This window comes from Anabrus simplex, chromosome 8 (assembly GCF_040414725.1).
Source record: "Anabrus simplex isolate iqAnaSimp1 chromosome 8, ASM4041472v1, whole genome shotgun sequence".
Taxonomy (NCBI): Eukaryota; Metazoa; Arthropoda; class Insecta; order Orthoptera; family Tettigoniidae; genus Anabrus; species Anabrus simplex.
The window spans coordinates 41450618-41472291 of record NC_090272.1 but is presented as its reverse complement, the minus strand read 5'-3'; the positions used below and the strand labels follow the sequence as shown (position 1 = coordinate 41472291).

The 21674-nt window shown below is 43.8% G+C and overlaps 1 protein-coding gene across 1 annotated transcript in view; it reads right to left on the bottom strand.

Moving 5' to 3' along the window:
* The window catches only part of LOC136879109 (progestin and adipoQ receptor family member 3), a 180741-nt gene that overhangs the window by 92036 nt on the left and 67031 nt on the right, over positions 1-21674 (bottom strand). Inside the window, exon 2 of the mRNA XM_067152851.2 lies at positions 8577-8633. Within this exon, the coding sequence (XP_067008952.1) occupies positions 8577-8627 (51 nt within the window). The 5' untranslated portion in view covers positions 8628-8633. The remainder of the gene's footprint in view (positions 1-8576; positions 8634-21674) is intronic.

The window sequence follows — 21674 nt, the reverse complement described above, 5'->3', positions numbered from 1 at the left end:
AAAACTTCCCAAATCGATTGTGAATGGCAGTAAGCAAGTGAGCCTGTCGTTATCATCACAACTCCGCAACTCGCACTTCACATTTGAAACAACCTCCCAATGCTGTTTCTTGGATGACGCTAAGAGGCAAGCAATAAACAAAATCTTTTCACTGCGTGTACAGTAATTTACTTCGATATCCGTATACAGTGCAGAATACCGTGGCGAAGCACGGGTAGGCCTACATGTGCTAGTTTAAATATATGTCATTTGTTTTGAGTCGTGTTTAGCTTAGCTGCTGGCTTCCCCCGATGGATGTGGGCGGTAGAATAACACCCACGGTATCCCCTGCCTGTCGTAAGAGGCGACTAATAGGGGCCCCAGAGGCTCTGCACTTTGGAGCGTGGGTTGGCGACCACGAGGCCCTTAGGTGAGTCCTGGCATTGCTTCCATTTACTTGTGCCAAGCTCCTCACTTTCATCTATCTTATCCGACCTCCCTTGGTCAACCCTTGTTCTTTTCCGACCCCGACGCTATTAGGTTTGCGAGGGCTAGGGAGTCTTTCATTTACAGGCAGTCGTGAGTGAGACAGTGGAGTGAGCGGATGTGCTGATTTGAGTGCTGAACATGGGCGATTCACTAGTGCAGTACAGGACAGCTATAGGAAGGTGGAATGGAGGAGTGAAATGTGAACAAGTGAGAGGAGAGATGAAAAATGGGTAGCAAATGGGTGTATTGGTAACCTTGTTGGTAGCCGCAGTAATAGCAACCTTTTAGGAAATAGGTGAAGTTGAGCTAAACCCGGGGCCTGGACCAGTTGGTGCAATCGGATAGGAAGAATTCGAAATGATTAAGGAACTGATCAAAGAAACATGTCAGGACGAGCAAATAAGAGACCTGATTAGAGAACAAGCCAAGGAAATAAATAAGGAAATATAAGAGTTAAAACAGTGTGTTAAAGATGAGATGAATGTAATAAAAAAGAGAGTGGCTCATAACACGGAGGAAGTAGAACGACTGAAGACCACAGTCAGGGATTTAGAGGAGGAACTGAGTCGAGTAAAGTGGTCTGAAAACAGGACTAACCGAGAGCTCAGGAGGAAAAACCTTTTTATTTATGATGTCCCGGAAGGAGACAACGAAAGCAAGGTGGAAATAGCATTTAAAGTGGTAGAAGTATACAAAGTAAAATGAAGATAAACTTTAGTGAGGAGGACATAGACGATGTATATAGAGTGGGGAAAGTGAAGGGTAGGAGACCGATCAAGATTAAGCTAATATCAACCCTGATGGCGGAAATAGTGTTGAGGAATACCAGCAACTTAAAAGGTGAGAAAATTTGGGTGAGAAGAGACATGGACAATGGCGTCATCAACGAACATTTACACGCCCTTCGTGGCCCTTGCCTTTCTTTGGCCGATACCTTCATTTTTCGAAGTGTCGGATCCCTTCCTTTTTTCTCTCTGATTAGTGTTATATAGAGGATGGTTGCCTAGTTAAACTTCCTCCTAAAACAGTAATCACCACCACGACCACTACTGTGTTGTACCGTCCCCCAACATCCATGCAACTTATTCACTACAGTGACACGCAGCAGATGCCACCAATCCTCGCCGGAGGCTCTGCCATACAATAGTCACACGAAATGATTATAGCTATGGAGTTAGAGAAAAGCGAAAAGATGTGTTAATGTTTAGAGAATCTAAACAGCAACGCCATTCTTAATGAGCACAGCTTCACTCCCTTTTCTGTTTCTGCATAGAGACTGCTGCGAAGTTTCGGTCTCCCTATCCACAGGTCAAATCAAACTACACAAACCTTACTAAACACGAACTGACACCACAAAGAGAAGCACACTACTGGACGATCGTCCGGTTCCGAGTGGCTTTCACTCTTACGTCAAAGCTTTCTATGTCAGTAGGGCCCGATGGAGCACGGTAGAAAGCAGAACCTTGCCGCAAGGTCAGCGTTCATACACCACCTCCGTACACATAATCCCCAGGCACAAGAACTTTGTTGTACCTCCAAACTATTAACGATAGTATTTTATACGTGGTTATCGACACAATGGTCCATGGACCGCTTGAAATAAGGGTTAGAAAATTTCGATCTATTAACTATTTATTGTAATTTTTTGTTTACGGTTTAACGTCGCAGTAACACATCGACATTTTTTTTTTTTTTTACAATTGGTTACGTCGCACCGCCACAGAGCCACAGACAGGTCTTATGGCGACGATGGGATAGGAAAGACCTAGGAGTTGGCAGAAAGCGGCCGTAGTCTTAGCAATTGCCTAGTGTGAAAATGGGAAACCACGGAAAACCAACGTTAGGGTTGCCGACGGTGGGATTCAAACCCATCATCTCCCGAATACAAGCTTACAGATATGAGACCCTAACCGCGCGGTAAAGTCGCTCCGTATTTATTCTAATAAAAACACGACTTATTGAATTAAAACACACAAAACACAAGCAAATAATAGAAAGATTAAGAAATCAAAAATATTACTAATGTCGCTGATTTTATGGTACAAGACAGGAGGTTTCGCTAAGGTAATAGCAGTAGTGTGGCTATTGTGTATATTTATTATTTAATCTGTAATTGGAGAAGTATTGACTTTGCTTTTTCTTTTTTATTGGCTTTAGATAGTAAACCAAACAGCCAGCTACAAATACTTTTTAATCAAAACACAATATAAGCAGTAAATTTACACTTGCAATACAACCACACGTATGAAGTATTTATGACAGTGTATTTCAATATTATACTTATAATGTTTCTTGGTTCTTACAGTATACTCACACACAGAGAGAGAAAAAAATGCAATTGCTGTCTGTGAAGTTATTTTTGACGGTATTGCAGCACTGCACACCTTATATTCTCAAAACTGCGTCTTTTAGGAACTTGGGAATTGCTTCATACACCTCTGGTTGCAGTAAGTTATGTTAAGTGGGAGCTGGAAGTTGATTGCTAGTAAAGTAGTTATTCATTTTTTCAGCTGCACTTGATAAAGTTGGCACGAGAAGAAGGCGTGATTGACATGAGCGATTGCTTGGCGGTCAAAGGATGAATCTGTTGATGATAAATCAACAAATCAAGATTACTCACTGCATCACAACGAATTGTTCACATAATTTCAATACGGAATACCCCCTGTGGTTGGACCCCCGGTGGGAGGGGGCGGTAGAATAACACAAATGGTATCCCCTGCCTGTCGTAAGAGGCGACTAAAAGGGCCCCAGGGACTCTGAGTTTTGAAGCGTGGGTTGACGACTATGGGGCCCTTAGCTGAGTCCTGGCATTGCTTCCACTTACGTGTGCCAGGCTCCTCACTTTCACACCCCTGTGGGTGGGGTCGGTAGAATAACACCCACGGTATCCCTTGCCTGTCGTAAGAGGTGACTAAAAGGGGCCTCAGGGGCTCTGAACTTTGGAGCGTGGGTTGGCGACCGCGGGGCCCTCAGGTGAGTCCTGGAATTTCTTCCATTTACTGGTGCCAGGCTCCTCACTTTCATCTATCCTGTCCGACCTCCCTTAGTCAACCCTTGTTCTTTTCAGACCCCGGCGGTATTAGAGCACTCGAGGCCTAGGGAGTCTTTCATTTTCACGCCTTTCGTGGCCCTTTACTTCCTTTGGCCGATACCTTCATTTTCGAAGTGTCGGACCCCTTACATTTTTTCCTCTCTGATTAGTGTTATATAGAGGATGGTTGCCTACTTGTACTTCCTCTTAAAACAATAATCAGCACCATCACCACCAGAGGCGACTAAAAGGGGGCTCAGAAGCTCTGAACTTTGGAGCGTGAGTTGGCGACCGCGGGGCCCTTAGCTGAGTCCTGACATTGCTTCCACTCACTTGTGCCAGGCTCCTCACTTTCATATATCCTACTCGACCTTCAATGGTCAGCTCTTTTTTTTTCCCGACCCCGACGGTATCAGAGCACTCGAGGCCTAGGGAGTCTTTCATTTTCACGCCCTTCGTGAGCCTTGTCTTTCTCTGGCCGATACCTTCATTTTTCGAAATGTTGGATCCCTTCCATTTGTTCTCTCTGATAAGTGTTATATAGAGGATGGTTGCCCAGTTGTACTTCCTCTTAAAACAATAATCACCACCACCATCACCGGCCCTCCTGCCATTCTTAAATTTCTGGGAGTATCGCGAATCGAACCCGGGCCTCCAAGGACGGCAGCTAATAACACTAAACGTTATGCTACGGAGACGCGCATTTAATTATGATTGTTATTGTTATGATCTAATCTGAGTTGACTAATGCTGCTTGCTCGCTATGATCATCCCAGACATGTTGGCCACCAAGTGGCAAGAGGTCTAATACCGTTTGGATGAATGCCATGCCACAAATGGGTTCTTTCTTCTTTTTCTGCCGCTTTTCCCACACCTGTGGGGTCACGGGTGCGAACTGTGTCACACATATGTGGATTTGGCCCTGCTTTACGGCCGGATGCTCTTCCTGATCGCAACCCTATATGGACTAGTGTAATCACTATTGCCTATTTCTGTGGTGGTTGGTAGTGTAGTATGTTGTCTGTACATGAAGAGGAAAGTGTTGGGACAAACACAAACACCCAGTCCCCGGGCGAGAAGAATTAATCAAAGGTGATTAAAATCCCCAACCCGGCCGGGAATCGAACCCGGGACCCTCTGAACCGAAGGCCTCAACCTTGACCATTCATCCAGTGAGTCGGACTCACAAATGGGTTCTAAATTGTAAAATAACTTGACAATATTACCTTTCAAATTATGTATGAGACATTATCGTTAATTTTTTTATTTCGTTAAAATATTTACCTTCAAAACACCGGAATTATTTTATGATTATTATGCTTTTACTTATTTTGACTCCACATACTTTTTTATTGTTTATGATCTGCTTTACGTCGCACCGAACAGACAAGTCTTATGCTAACAATGGGATAGGAAAGGGATAGGAGTGGGAAGGAAGTGCCCCGGCATTTGCATCGTGTTAAAACGGGAAAGCACAGAAAACCATCTTCACGGCTGGCGATGGTGTGATTCGAAACCCGAATGCGAGCTCAGAGCTGCCCAACCCTAACCGCACGGCGATCACGCTAGGTACTATATTTTCAAATCGTCTGCAACAGTGTGTGATTTCCAGCACATCCACCCTCTGACTGAGAATAACTTTCTGTGTATATCACTTTCTTTTCCGGATGCACTATTTTAGTAGAACGCCGTAACAGTTTTTTCTTTATTTGTCAACTGTCATGTCAATTAATATGTTCGTGACCTACTCATGTGTAAGTCCCTGGTTTACTATTACACATTGAGTCAGACCGGTCTGCATTAGAGACATGGTCCAGACAATCTCCGATCGCGCTTCGCCGATCAACTCCTTAAAGACAATTGACCCACATGTCAACAACTGATGAATAAATGAGACACTCGAGGGACAATGAACCGACGACTATTTATAACTAATGAAGAACGACCGGAAGAATAAGATGTGGCAGTGTAGGTCTCAAGATTGTCTCCTGTACTGTGAGGCCGCGGCCAGACCCTCCGGCACCGGCCGACCTGCATTTCAAACTTTCTACTTTCATCTCAAGAGTAGAGTTCTGCACCTCCTCTCTTCGCACTGTCGAACCTAATGTGCTCGCTGGGCCAAATTTAGTGTAAGGACACTCATTAAGGAGGTTGTACGTAAAAGGGTACATGTGGTTACGATAGTATTTAGGGTTGTAGTGAGGATGTGAAGGAGAGGAGCAGTGGCGTATGCTGGGATCAACAGACCGCCTTTTCGACAGTTGGTTTGCTGAACGTCAAGTTTTAAGCGTTTTGAGCTACTGGATGTGTTGTGAAGGCTGTTTCACAAGCTACTGCCTAGGTCACTGCCACTGCGAATACTCAACGCCTGATCACTGGAAATGATGGATCGAATACTTGCCTTTGGTTCCATGACCGCGGTACAATTCTTGAGATCAAGCCCTCGTACTCTCACTTCCCCTGACTCGGGGACTGGGTGTTTATGACGTCTTCGCCATTCATTTCATCCTCATTGGGTCACCCCCAAGCCTTTCCATTGTCATTATCATCGTCAAATTAAAATCTAGAATTTTACAGTAACCTGCGGTCCTATACGTCGTTCACTAGTTTATTAGCTTCCTCGGTAGATCGGTTATGGTGTCCGATCCATGATCACGGGTTCGATTTCAAACAACAAAACGGAACACTAACCCTAAAAGATTGCGTTTCATTTTAGTAAATCTATACTCATATATAAAGAGGTAAACTTTCTTTGTATGTAATGGCTAATCTCAGGACCTACTGGGCAGATTCAGTCGTGTCTGTTCGGAGTCTTCCAGTCATAATGAGTTCTCTTCTTCCTCAGCAGTGTGTGAGGGCGAGTGGCGATCTGAAGTACCGAAGCGTTGCCCACCTATACCTTCGCTCCACGCACCTGTCGGTCATTCAGCAACTAGCTGCACTAGGCGCGGCGAGGGGAGAGGGACACAGTGCCTGGACTGGGATATCAGTCTCCGAAGCCTTGCATTCAAAAATACGAGCGACGTCTTTTCTCATTGCTTTCAAGTTTTGTGAATGGAACGGCGTGTCAGATGCTTACATTATAATGTGATCTAGATTTCCATCTTTCTCATTTGACGTTTGGGCTTCACCGATAGCCTTGGTAGCCCTCAGTATTCACCACTGGAGAGGAGGTATAAGTCTCTGGTAAGAACCCAACTAGAATAAGGTTCCAGTGTATGGTACAGTCACGAAGATCACTTGATACGTGAACTAGAAAAGATCGAAAAGAAAGTAGCAACGATCGGTTCTGGCTGATATACGACAATAGCGTTACGAAAATGTACAAACACTAGGTTGGGAAGACTTCGGAGTAAGCAGATGAGCTGCTCAATTAAGCGGTTTGTTCCGAACTGTCGGTAGAGAGACGGCGTGGAATGACATTAGTAGACGAATAAGCTCGAGAGAGACAGCCCTAAATTCAGCTCAATCATTGATTGATTGATTGATTGATTGATTGGTCGATGTATTTATTTATTGGCCCCAGGGGCTCTCAACTTGGGGTTCCCCTGTGTGTGGGGGCGGTAGAATAACACCTGCCTGTCGTAAGAGGCGACTAAAAGAGGCCCCAAGGGCTCTGAACTTTGGAGCGTGGGTTGGCGACCACGGGGCCCTTAGCTGAGTCCTGGTATTGCTTCCACTTACTTATGCCAGGCTCCTCACTTTCATCTATCCTGTCCGGCCTCCCTTGGTCAATTCTTGTTCTTTTCCGGCCCCGACGGTATTACGTATGAAGGCCTAGGGAGTCTTTCATTTTCGCGCCGTTCGTGGCCCTTGTCTTCATTTGGCCGATACCTTCATTTTCCGAAGTGTCGGACCCCGCCCATCTTTTCTCTCTGATTAGTCTTATATAGAGGATGGTTGCCTAGTTGTACTTCCTCTTAAAACAATAATCACCATCATCACCACCCGTACAGTTGACGTTGCAACAAGATGGAGCACAGCCTCACTTTGGTGTAGGAGTGAAGAACATCTTGAATGAGCAATTTCATGAACGGATCATGCGACCTGGCACCGTGCGATTTTGCGCTATGAGATAACTCGCAATTTATTTGTTTTCTTTTTTTGTTTTGAAACAACAGAATCTGCATCAGTTGCAACGGATGATCGAACAGTCGTTGGTGAAAATCGATAAAAGTCGTAAGTGATGCTCTGCCATCAGTAAATGAGTGCCTACACGTTGTTAATTGTGTATCAAGAAACAGGGCCACCTTCGTCGAAGGGTCTGCTTCACAAGGCCTTCACCAGGCTAGCAATAGCCACACAAAATTATTATTATTATTATTATTATTATTATTATTATTATTATTATTATTATTATTATTATTATTATTATTATTATTATTATTATTTCTTCTTAATCTGTTTTCCCTCCAGGATTGCTTTTTCCCTCGGACTCAGCGAGGGATCACCTCTACCGCCTCAGGGGCAGTGTCCTGGAGCTTAAGACATTTGGTCGGGGGAGGGGGGTAAATCTGGGGAGGAGGACCAATTCCTCGCCCAGGCGGCCTCGTGTGCTATGCTGAACAGGGGCCTTATATAGGGATGGGAAGATTAGAAGTAATAGACAAGGAAGAGGGACGGAAGCGGCTGTGGCCTTAAGTTAGGTTCCATTCCGGCATTTGCATGGAGGAGAAGTGGAAAACAACGGAAAACCACCTTTAAGGATGGCTGAGGTGGGAATCGAACCCACCTCTACTCAGCTGACCTCCCGAGGCTGAGTGGACCCCGTTCCAGCCCTCGTACCACTTTTCAAATTTCGTGGCAGAGCCGGGCCTCCGAGGGTGGCAGCTAATCACACTAACCACTGTACCACAGAGGCGGGCATTATTATTATTATTATTATTATTATTATTATTATTATTATTATTATTATTATTATTATTATTATTATTATTATTACCACTTAGCTTCTTCCGAATTGTATATTCATGATCGAGTTTTAGAATACCATGGACTGAATTTAAAGGCGGCAGAGAAAGGGACACTCATTAAAGTTACATTGGATGTAGATCTTTGACGGGAAGTCACTCACCTCCGGTTTGTCTCCATGGACGTGTCCGTTCTGCAGCTTCACGGCCACCATTTTCACCTGAAACACACAGATCAGTTCTTAATTTACCTACTCCTTCCCCTCCCTCATACCGTTATTATAAGTACTTACTTTTCCTAAGGAAACCTTATATTTGAAAATAATGTAGAATGAGAGGACTTCATAATTCATAACGACACAGCAATTTATTTTCACAAGTACTGGGATGCGTGGCTGGAACAAGAATGTAAATTCTTCCCCCTGTGGTTGGGGAAAAAACTCCCACGGTATCCCCTGCTATCCCATGCCTGTCGTAAGAGGCGACTGAAAGGGGTCCCCAGAGGCTCTCAACTTGGGAGCGTGGGTTGGCGACCACGGGGCACTTAGCTGAGTCCTTCCACTTACTTGTGGCAGGCTCCTCATTTTCATCTATCCTATCCGACCTCTCTGGGTCCACTCTTGTTCTTTTCCGACCCCGACGGTATTTCGTATGGAGGCCTAGGGAGTTTCGTTTCCACGCCCTTCGTGGCCCTTGTCTTCCTTTGGGCAATACCTTCATTTTTCCAAGCGTCGGATTGCTTTCATTTATTCTCTCCGAGTAGTGTTTTTTAGTTGTACTTCCTCTTAAAAGAATAAACACCACCACCACCTCAATCACGACTGATCTGCAATTAGAGCACTCGCCCTGGTGACAGATTCCCTGTTTCTAGTTTACCTCGTCTTTTCTTAAGTGATCTCAAAAAACTTAGAAATCTATCGAACATTTCCCTTGGTCAATTATTCCACTCTCCCTGTAAACGAATCTTTTCCACAATGTGTCCTCTTGAATTACAATTTTATCTTCATATTATGATCTTTCCTACTTTTAAAAAACCATTCAAGTTTATTCGTCTACAAATGCCATTCCACGCCATCTCTCCACTGACAGCTCGGAACATAATGCTTAGATGAGCAGCTCGACTCCTTACTGGTAAAATCTTTGCAGCCAAAAGTTTGCGTATCTTAGTAACACTACTCTTTTGTGTTGTGTTGTCCAAGCGATAACGCCCAGGGTTTGTGAACAATAGCAGCATGATTACCATTCAAAACCGGAAACGAGTTACAATAATTGTGAGTCACTGCCCTGGCAGCGCAACATGCAGTAGTGCGTGCGAATAGTCCTGCTCAAGTTTGGTGTACATTCAGCTGAATAGGACGATCAGGATCGTAACAGGTGCAGGAGAGTCTTGTCAGCCTTGTAAAGCATCTCCCTGTGTGTGAGGGCGGTAGAACAACATCCACAGTATCCCCTGCCTGTCGTAAGAGGTGACTAAAAGGGGCCGATGGGGCCCTTAACTTCGGAGCGTGGGTTGTAACCTCGGGGCCCTTAGCTGAGTCCTGGCATTGCTTCCACTTACTTGTGCCCGACTCCTCACTTTCACCTGTCCTATCGGACCTCCTTTGGTTAACTCTTTTTCTTTTCCGATCTCAGACTGTATTAGAGCATTCGAGGCCTAGGGAGTCTTCTATTTTCAAGCTCCTCGTGACCCGTGTCTTCCTTTGACTGATACCACCATTTTTAGAAGTATCGGATCCCTTCCAATTTTTTCCTCTAATTAGTGTTAATAGAGGATGGTTGTCTAGTTGTACTTCCTCTTAAAACAATAATCATTACCAAGACCACGCTTGTAAAGCACTTTACTATTGTAGATAAAACGCAGAAGAGTTAATAATAAAATAATAATACTAATAATAATAATAATAATAATAATGGGTGAATATCAGGCATGGTTCCCTCCCTGTGGTCGCCCTGTGGTCGCCCTGTGGGTGGGGGCGGTAGAATAACACCCACGATATCCCCAGCTTCTCGTAAGAGGTGACTAAACGGAGCCCCATGGACTCTCAACTTGGCAGCGTGGGTTGGTGAGCAGGGGGTCCTTAGCTGAGACCTGCCATTGCTTTTACTTACTTGTGCCTGGCTCCTCACTTTCATCTATATTACCCGACCTCCCTTGGTCAACTCTTGTTCTTTTCCGACCCCAACGTTATTAGAGCATTCGAGGTCTAGGGGTTCTTCATTTTCACGCCCTTCGTGGGCCTAGTCTTTCTTTAGCCGATATCGTCATTTTCGAAGTGTCAGATCCATTCAATATTTTCCCCTCTGATTAGCGTTATATGGAGGATGGTTGTCCAGTTGTACTTCCTCTTAAAACAATAATCACAACCACCACCACGGCAGGCAGGGTTCGGAAAAGGGCTTCGTGTGCAGAGCATATATGCATTCTAAAATCATTAATCAAAATAATACCAAAGAGAAACTAAAAGAGGACAATCTTAACACTTGTAGGTTTCAAGAGGGCGTATGATTCCGTAGTCATGGAGTGTTCATGAGCGTTCTCGGAGAGTTTGGAGCTGATAAAAAAAAAAAAAAAAAAAAAAAAGGCTATAATTAAGCGAACCTTCAGTGACACTTTTTCCCAATTTAAATTTATGGGTGAACTCTAATCCATTTGACATAAAAGCTTGCCCAAGGCAAGGGGATACCCTTTCTCCACTTCCCCTTGTGGGTGGGGGCGGTAGAATAACACCCACGGTAGCCCCTGCGTGTCATAAGAGGCGACTAAAAGGGGCCCCAGGGGCTCTGAACTTTGGAGCGTGGGTTGCCACCATGGGGCCCTTAGCTGAGTCCTGGCATTAGTCCCACTTACTTGTGCCAGGCTCCTCACTTTCATCTATCCTATCCGACCTCTCTTTGTCAACTCTTGTTCTTTTCCGACCCCGACGCTATTAGGTTTACGAGGGCTAGGGAGTCTTTCATTTTCACGCCCTTCGTGGCCCTTGTCTTCCTTTGGCCGATATCTTCATTTTTCGAAGTGTCGGATCCCTTCCATTTTTTCCCTCTGATTAGTGTTATATAGAGGATGGTTGCCTAGTTGTACTTCCTCTTAAAACAATAATCACCACCACCTTTCTCCACTTCTCTTTACGTACATCCTAGAAAAGGCCATCAGGGAATGGAAGCGATAATGAATGAAAATGAAACTCAGAATGAGGTAAAGCCAGGTCGTGGTGGACTGTCTAGCCTTCGCCAATTACGTTCTGATAACACTGCCAAGAAGCATGTGGAGGAACTACAAACTATTGAGGCCAAATCATGATTAAGAATTTCCTTTGAAAATACAACATTCATATACTCAGACAAAACAGATGACAAGGACAGATCATCCACCAAGTTCACATATTTAAGTACCTGGAAGAAATTGTCACTCCGAATGGAAATGTAAAGTAGGCATTAAGGAACTATTTTGACATAAATATATCTTAGAGCGGGGGATATTTTGTAGACCTATAATGAAATTGTGTCACGTAACAAAATGTGTGACGGAATTGTAACCTAGCAACTGTGCAACCTGTGTCTTATGGTGGTAGTGGTGGTGGTGATAGTGATTATTGTTTACGAGGAGTACAACTAGCAACCATCCTCTATATAACACTAATTAGAGAGAAAAAATGGAAGGGAGCCGACACTTCGAAAAATGAACGTATCGGGACAAGGAAGAGAAGGGCCACGAAGAGCATGAAAATGAAAGAATCTCTAGGCCCCGAGTTTTCTAATACTGTCGGGGTAGGAAAAGAACGAGACTTGAGTTCAGATGAAAGTGAAGAGAGTGACACGAGTGAGTGGAAGCAATGCCAGGACTCAGCAAAGGGCCCCATGGTCAACAGCTTAACAGCCATGGGTCATACGTCTTATGGCTGGTTGCCATCTGAAATTACCAGCCGTTGATGGTTGGCAATGACCGAGAGACATTTCATTTCATTTCATTTCCGCAAAGGGAAAAATGGTTTCTTTTTCTTTATTTTCCCTTTGATACTTATCTACAGAATTAGTTACTTTCTTTCTTATAATCTGTTTACCCTCCAGGGTCGGTTTTTCCCTCGGCCTCAGCGAGGGATCCCACCTCTACCGCCTCAAGGGCAGTGTCCTGGAGCGTGAGACATTGGGTCGGGGGATACAACTGGGGAGGATGACTAGTACCTCGCCCAGGCGGCCTCACCTGCTATGCTGAACAGGGGCCTTGTCGCGGGATGGGAAGATTGGAAGGGATAGACAAGGAAGAGGGCAGGAAGCGGCCTGTGGCCTTAAGTTAGGTACCATCCCGGTATTTGCCTGGAGGAGAAGTGAGAAACCACGGAAAACCACTTCGAGGATGGTTGAGGAGGGAATCGTACCTCCGTATACTCAGTTGACCTTCCGAGGCTGAGTGGAACCTGTTCCAGCCCTCGTACCACTTTTCAAATTTCGTGGCAGAGCCGGGAATCGAACTCTGGCCTCCGAGGGTGGCAACTAACACCCCTGTGGGTGGGGGCGGTAGAAAAACACCCACGGTATCCCCTGCCTGTCGTAAGAGCCAACTAAAAGAGGACGCAGGGGCTCTGTACTTTGGAACGTGGGTTGGCGACCACGGGGCGCTTAGCTGAGTTCTGGCATTGTTTCTACTTGTGCCAGGCTCTTCACTTTCATCTATCCTATCCGACCTCTCTTGGCCAACTCTTCTTATTTTCCGACTCCGATGGTATTAGGTTCCCGAGGCCTAGGGAGTGTTTCATTTTCACGCCCTTCGTGGCCCTTGTCTTCCTTTGACCCATATTTTCATTTTTCGAAATGTCGGATCCCTTCCATTTTTCCCCTTAGATTAGTGTTATATAGAGGATGGTTGCCTACTTGTACCTCCTCTTAAAACAATAATCACCACCATCACCGTGGCAGCTAATCACACTAACCACTACAGCACAGAGGCGGACATTAGTTAAGAAATTTATTTATTCATTTTCCCTTTAATTAATATCGTATTTTTTCTGTTTAATTATTGTTATGTATTAAAAGCCATACGCTAAATAAATACATTAATAAATGAACATGTCGGTACAAGTTTCGTGCCGTGAGTAACTACAGTAGTTGTAATTTCCACATTACTTTCAAACATTAAATTCGACACAGTAGGCTATTAGACACCAAGCTCGATAGCTGCAGTCGCTTAAGTGCGGCCAGTATCCAATATTTGGGAGATAGTAGGTTCGAACCCCACTGTCGGCAGGCCTGAAGATGGTTTTCCGTGGTTTCCCATTTCACACCAGGCAAATGTTGGGGCTGTACCTTCATTAAGGCCACGGCCGCTTCCTTCCCACTCCTAGCCCTTTCCTGTCCCATCGTCGCCATAAGACCTATCCGTGTCGGTGCGACGTAAAGCAAGTAGCAAAAAAAAAAAAAAAAAAAAAGCTATTAGACAAACTTTTCTGGTGGCTCATATGGTGCTTACCCAACAAAATTTGTTAAAATAGCCACAGATTGCCGGACAGGGATCTCTTTCTCTGCCATCTGGTGGAGTAAAAGCAAACGTCGAACTTGACGCACGGGCAGCATACATGATGCCTAAACACAGTAGCCTCTTCTTTTGTTTTAGCGTATGACTTTTAATGCTACGAGTGTCTGACTTGTGAGTTTCATTCTCGTTTCCATTCCCTGATGGCCATTTCCAGGATGTAATTGCTTTAGGCAAATGTTTATCTCCAATCGATTAGAGACTTCACCCATAAATTTAACCATGAAAGGGGAAAGAAACAAAGTAGTTTCTTAACTAATACTGTAGACCCCTGTGGGTGGGGGTGGTAGAATAACACCCACGGTATCCCCTGCCTGTCGTAAGAGGCAACTAAAAGGCGCCCCAGGGGCTCTGAACTTGAAAGCGTGGGTTAGTAACCACGAGGCCCTCAACAGAGTCCTGGCATTGCTTCCAGTTACTTGTGCCACGCTTCTCATTTTCATCTATCCCAGCCGACCTCCCTTAATCAACTCTTGTTCTTTTCCAACCCCAACGGTATTAGAGCACTCGAGGCCTAGGGAGTCCTTCATTTTCACACCCTTCGTGGCCCTTGTTTTCCTTTGGCCGATACCTTTATTGTTGGAAGTTGTGCCAACCTACAGTTTCTTTTTCGAACTTATCTCTTCATCTCTACTCTGCATATGTTTTCACATTTAATCCTCCACTCCCTCCCGCTGAAATTCGACTGGTCGCCATATTTGATGCTCATCTGTTTCCTACGCTGTTGTCATACGTCATCAGATCAGCTGTTTGTCATGAATGACATTTTCTAGAATGATCTCTCCGTCCGTATTTTCTCGCCACCCTGCCTATTTTGGCAGGGGGAATCGAGACTGGAAAGAGCACAAGACCTCGTCGAGGCATGAGATTTTTCTCTACCCACCACTTCGCTGCTGCTACCTTGAGGGTGAGATATATGGGGACTTTCCTATTTAAATTTTAAAGTCAACCTTTCCTTTTCTACGGGCATCTAGGCAGGGGTTGGGACAGTGGTCTGCACGTTGTGGACAATTAAGATAACCTTTGCTGAGAAACATTATCCATGTCAAGTTGCAATTATGGAACTGAGCGGCCGTCTACCATAACCTCTATACGTCTGACGTACACTTCGCGTTGTGTTCTTTTGGTATCCTATTTCTCCAATTTGACCCTTTATACTATAGATACCGGGCGAGTTGGCCGTGCGCGTAGAGGCGCGCGGCTGTGAGCTTGCATCCGGGAGATCGTGGGTTCGAATCCCACTGTCGGCAGCCCTGAAGATGGTTCTCCGTGGTTTCCCATTTTCACACCAGGTAAATGCTGGGACTGTACCTTAATTAAGGCCACGGCCGCTTCCTTCCAACTCACTTGTCTGTGTCGGTGCGACGTAAAGCCCGTAGCAAAATATATATACCAGGGGTGGCCACTAACCTTACTTCTGGGAGCCGCAAATTTAGGAGACAAAAAATTGGGAGCATGTTTAGAAAAGAGTTTATAAAATGAAGAAAAGTTTTTCATTTTATAACCAATGAAGGAACACTTATTTTCTACACTACACAGTCACTTTTGAGAAGTGCTTTCTTTTTAATGTTCATTTTTGCTGTTAGTTTTTTGAAATCTGGCTGATAATTGGTAAGCGCAGTTCGCACAAGTTCACTTAAATGTTCATCAGTTCGTTCAGATCGATATGTAGATTTAATGAATTTAATCGTTGAGTACAGTGATTCACACACATAAGTAGTCCCAAAGATTGAGATTAGTCTTTTGGTACACTGTTTCGTTAGTGTGTATTTTTCTTCTGGACCATTCTTCCAAAATTCTATGGTAGAAATGCCACTTCGTTTGAGTCCTTTTAGTCCTTAGTCCTTTTGCAGTTCTTGTAGCTCCAACTCTACAGCTGCTGTATCCTTTGTTATTGGTGATGAAACAGGACTGCCATCGCCCACAACATGAACAGAAAGAGGATTTTCCAGGAATGAAAATGAAGGTTTCAGTGATCTCAAATCATTAAATCTGCCATTGATTTCTTCAGCAAGGCCAGACATTTTACTCATGTAATCTTCAGTTTCCACCTAAACGTCAGGAAGGCTTTCAGTATTCTTCAAACATTTGAAGTGAGAAAATATTTTAGTCTGAAGGTCTTTCCCAAAAATCTTCAACTTGCTATGCAAGCTAAATACAGTCTGGGCCAATTCAGAAATATATTTACAAGAAAGATATTGGTTTGAGCGGGAGAGTGTGTCCGTGAGCCAGTGTTGTGAGGTGAAGCCAGTCGCGTTCACGTATAGGCAGTAGCGAATGTCGATACTGTACTGAAACAGCACACAGAAAAGTATCGACACTCGCTACTGCCTATACGTGAACTCAGCTGGCTTTACCTCACGACACTGGTTCACTGACACACTCTCCCGCTCAAAGCACTTTCAAATGGAAGGCGCCGGAACTATCTTCACCTCCCATGTCTTACCACTGACCTACAGCGCTAATAACGTTAAGCCACACATCACTGCTACTGACTGCCGCCAGCCGAGAGATGTCGTTAGATTCCATTAATTATATCATTTAATTTTACTCTAAGGTTGGTGTCAAGAGCCGCATGCGGCTCGCGAGCCTCGTTGTGGTCAGCCCTGATATATACCATAGATTGTACTAGCTTTGTATCTTGTATAAGATTTGCCTTCATATTTAGCATTATTACGCGTAGTTGTATTTGTTACGGAGTTTTCGTGGAACAGAGAGGTGAAAGAAGGTGTTGGTTTGAATGGGTCTATCTACGACAGTCAAAATATTAATTTAAAACTTTAAAATGTAAGGTTATATTTCTTTTCAGATATTCAATTTCAACAAAACAACAAGATTTCAGGAACAGAGATTGCTTGGTACAAACTAGAAAAACAGGAAAACCTAGAAAACGGTACTTACAATTTGAACTCCCTATTTACAGAAGTCCCTACATCACTAATGTAACGATCAGACAGATAGTTAGGATATTCGAAACACAATTTTCAAGAGCACTTTGCTCCAACGGTTACAAGTTACGGCCTTCCAAAGGCACCACACAAATATCTCTTACATTACAAGAAAAGAACCTCTATGCTCTATAATTCAACCAAGGAGACTGCGTTCCCAAACCCTTACAGACTACTCAAGGCAACCTTTACTGTAAGTTAAGAGATTAGAACGTCGTTGCTCAATAAAATTTACACTTTCAGGCCTCTCTAGGCACAACCTATATTTAATAACACCTTATCAGTTTTCTTTTACATGGAAGAAATAGTACAGGAGTATCGAGTACCCATTCTACTGGGCCTTTATGGAAAGCAACAGGTTTAATTACAGGCCCCAAACTCAAAAATGTATGGAGGCGTACACTTGCGCTCCTTGAAATCAAATTATAAAACCCTACTTGGACTTGTGGCCCGACGATGTAGAGGCTAACCCCAAACTACTGAGATGACTAGATGGACAAGTTAAGTTACAATTTACAATAGTGAAAGCAGTTACAAAATCGTAGTCACCTCAAGATTAATTAAAGGGGAACTCGAGAGGGTAACGCATTCTCTATCCCCGGTTTTCAGTTTAAGTATTCTTGACTGGTTGAACTTTTACATGAGAAGGAAGAAAAGTTTACATTTTAGGAAATTGACTGTTACATAGTTAAAGATTGGAAAACTTCCGCTCGAGTCAGCTTGCGGAGATAATTACTGAGATAGAAAAATGGTGGCCATTACCTTAGCTGATGTTCTGTCTGCCGATGTGTGAGGTCTCCTCCCCCTCTCTTAACACACACATTCAATAACGCGACGATCAATAAGGAAAAGGCGTCAGCTTTTATATCCGAGAGGAAGGTTCGAGAAGGCTCTGGACTAAAACCAGACACATCCTCTCATTTTAATGGTAGATAAAATAGGTGCAAGATAAATATAATTGGCTGAAAAATAAATATACAAAATTTCTGATTTTGCCAGAAACCAACGTTGGCGGGATAAGTAAGAAGTGTTGCAAACCTTGAAGTATCGAAAACAAAGAAGGTCCATTCAGTTCAGAAAAACCTATAAACAAAAAATTTCTTTAAATTTCTAGTTGTTCCACTTTGCACCAGAGTGCACGACATCAGTTTTTTTTTTTTTTTTTAATGGGGACATCTATGGAGGAAAGTCCCAACTTCTTGAAATAGCTGTAGTAAACTTTATGTGTTAGATAGCGTTCTTCCAGGCACGGGGTTGAGGTGTACCTCCCGGTACAGTATTATTATAGAACGTGTTACGATCACTACAAATCCTAAGCATGTACTATGATACCTTGGAACTAGTTTTCTATTAATCTTTCACATCTTAAGGCACACTCATGTTATTATGCAACTTGTTACTATCATTATAGATTTTAAGCATGTGCTATAATCCCTTGGAACATGTCTTTTCTCTTCACGTCTCACATCTTTCTGTTCACGTAATTTCTTACAACCTATTTTTCTAAACATGAACTTTGATTGCTTGTAATGCTTTTCGTGTGTATCATATATTTACCCATCAGTGCATTTATCTAGCAGATGTCTAGCCTTAGCATTGCTGTTAGGTTTAATTATTATAATTATCGAAACCGACTTTCAACCTATTAGGTCGTGTTACGTACATATAGTACGTATTGAAGAGATGTTAAGTACAGAACAAAAATGGCCAACCAGTTGTGAGTTCGGATCCCACTGGTGTCTGGTTGGCCATTTTTGTTCTGTACTTAACATCTCTTCAATACGTACTATATGTACGTAACACGACCTAATAGGTTGAAAGTCGGTTTCGATTACAATGCGGTCGTGAAAATTCAATATTCATTATTATAATTATCATTCATCTACAAGCTTTAAATATATTAACTTTCTTCAAGTTGGTACTCCTGTCAGTTATCAGCCATGTTTTGAGAATTTAAAATATATTTGAATATTCCATTCTCACTGCACAGTCTTTCAATTTGTACTCAAATCTTCGTTAATTGTTATACGTTAAATTAATTTATATATATTTGTACACTCCATTTCACCGGGCGAGTTGGCCGTGCGCGTAGAGGCGCGCGGCTGTGTGCTTGCATCCGGGAGATAGTAGGTTCGAATCCCACTATCGGCAGCCCTGAATATGGTTTTCCGTGGTTTCCCATTTTCACACCAGGCAAATGCTGGGGCTGTACCTTAATTAAGGCCACGGCCGCTTCCTTCCAAGTCCTAGGCCTTTCCCATCCCATCGTCGCCATAAGACCTATCTGTGTCGGTGCGACGTAAAGCCCCTAGCAAAAAAAAAAAAAAAACACTCCATTTCACCATTTGTACTCTTACCAAATATTAATTGATACGGTATCTATTTGTATACTCCTTTCTTTACTATGTAGTCTTTCTATTTTGCTAATTGTTCTTGGTCGGTAGATACAGAGTGAGTTGTTGTCCCATAAGCTCTGTACTCTGACCGGCCAACCGAGCAAAGGGGGGTGGTCACGGCTCTACCGTGGCTCTACGCCTCTGCATTCGGGAGACTGGCCTGGGGCACAGTGCTACATTTCTCGTCTGGCCTCGCCCGTCGGCTGTCCTGAGAATGGTTTTCCGTGGTTTTCCATTCCCCTGCACTAAGGTGAATGCCGGGACAGTTCGTAGTATAGGCCACGGCCGCCCACCTCCTCACCTTCTCCGCACATCTCCTTCACCGTAACAAATCTCCCGGCCTGAGCGACGGCGTCACCGTCTAAGAGGCCCGCCTCCCCCTTCAGGGGAGGAATGAAAACGAGAATAGTAGTAGTAGTAATTGTTCTTACTAGAGTATATATTGTTATCATTCCGCTGGTTCGAAAAGAAAAAAGTATGTTATTTGAAATCCCGTTATGTTGTTTTACCCTTATATTCATCGGTCCTGACGGTCCTCTCTCTCTACCATTGAGCCCCTCTTTTCTTCATTCCACTGCACACTAATACACATGTACTGGGATTTTACTGATAATTAATCTTAGTTTGAAGAGTTGCACTGCCTCCGGATGAGGATACGATTTTACTACTTACTTAGCATTAACCCTAAGGCGACGTAATAAATTTACGTAACAAAGTGTCGGACCCCTTCTATTTTTTCTCTCTGGTTAGTGTTAGGCTATATAGAGTTGCCTAGTTGTACTTCCTCTTAAAACAATAATCACCACCACCACTCAGCCCGAAGGCCTTCAGATTACGAGGTGTCGTGTGGTCAGCACGACGAATCATATCGGCCGTTATTCATGGATTTCTAGAACGGGGCCGCCATCTCACCGTCAGGTAGCTCCTCAATTGTAATCACGTAGGCTGAGTGGAACTTGAACCAACCCTCACGTCTAGGTAAAAATCCTTGACTTGGCTGGGAATTGAACCCGGAGCCTCCGCGTAAGGGGCAGTCATGCTACTCCTACACCGCGCGGCCAGCCGATGTAGATAACCACCAAACGGAAAAGAAAAAAAACTAAAACCAAACCAAACCCCATGGCACTACAGCCCTTGAAGGGCCTTGGCCTACCAAGCGACCGCTGCTCACCCCGAAGGCCTGCAGATTACGAGGTGTCGAGTGGTCAGCACGACGAATCCTCTCGGCCGTTATTCTTGGCTTTCTAGACCGGAAAGAAAAAAAACTAGTTTAAACTAATACATAAATCTTCATTATAGACTGTTATGCCTTTTAGCTATCAGTCTGCAAGCTTCTGTGAATTTGCTAACCCCCGCCACAACCCTCTATTTGTAACTAGTTCCGTTGGCTCGTTTAGTTCTATATATCTTATAACTGAATCATTAGAAACAGAGTGTAACTATCGTCTTCTTGGTCTCCCTCTACTTATCTTACCATCCATAACACAGTCCATTATTCCTCTGGTAGAATAACACCCGCGGAATCTCCAGCTTGTCGTAAGAGGCGACGGAAAGGGGCCCAAGGGGCTCTCAACTTGGGAGCGTGGGTTGGCACCTAAAGGGGTACGGAGCTGAGTCCTGGCATTGCTTCCACTTACTTTTGCCAGGCTTCTCACTTTCATTTATCCTATCCGACCTCCCTTGGTCAACTATTGTTCTTTTCCGACCTCGACGGTATTAGAGCACTCGAGGCCTAGGGAGTCTTTCATTTTCACGCCCTTCGTGGCCCTTGTCTTTCTGTGGCTGATATCTTCATTTTTTGAAGTGTCGGATCCTTTCCATCTGATTAGTGTTATATAGAGGATGCTTGCCCAGTTATACTTCCTCTTAAAACAATAATCACCACCACTCCCTCGCTGAGTCCGAGGGAAAAACGAACCCTGGAAGGTAAAGGGATTAAGAAAGAAAGAAAGAAAGAAAGAAAGAAAGAAAGAAAGAAAGAAAGAAAGAAAAGTGGTCAGAGACTAATGTATACATTTTTAATGTAGTCAGTTGTTCTTGTAGTTGCTATGAGGAACTCAGCGGGGTCAGGAGGAAAGGATCTCCATACACTAAACAAACGCGTTGGTAGAAGTTGAATGTGGTAACTACAGTATCGTAAAGCTGTATTTTCCACATTATTTTGAAGATCCTTGATCTTCAGCTATTTGCCAGACTGTTTGTTTTTCTGCTTTGTGAGGATACTCTGCTCCTCTTCAGTGAGTCAGCATTGCCACAGTTGATCCTTATCGTATTGAAAATAGTCCAGGTTATACGGTTTAAATCAAATCCTGGAGGTTTGATCGTGATGCACAATATTTTTACATTCAGATGTATTTTCTTCCGTTGCGTTGGTCGTTTGTGTTAAGTCCATGT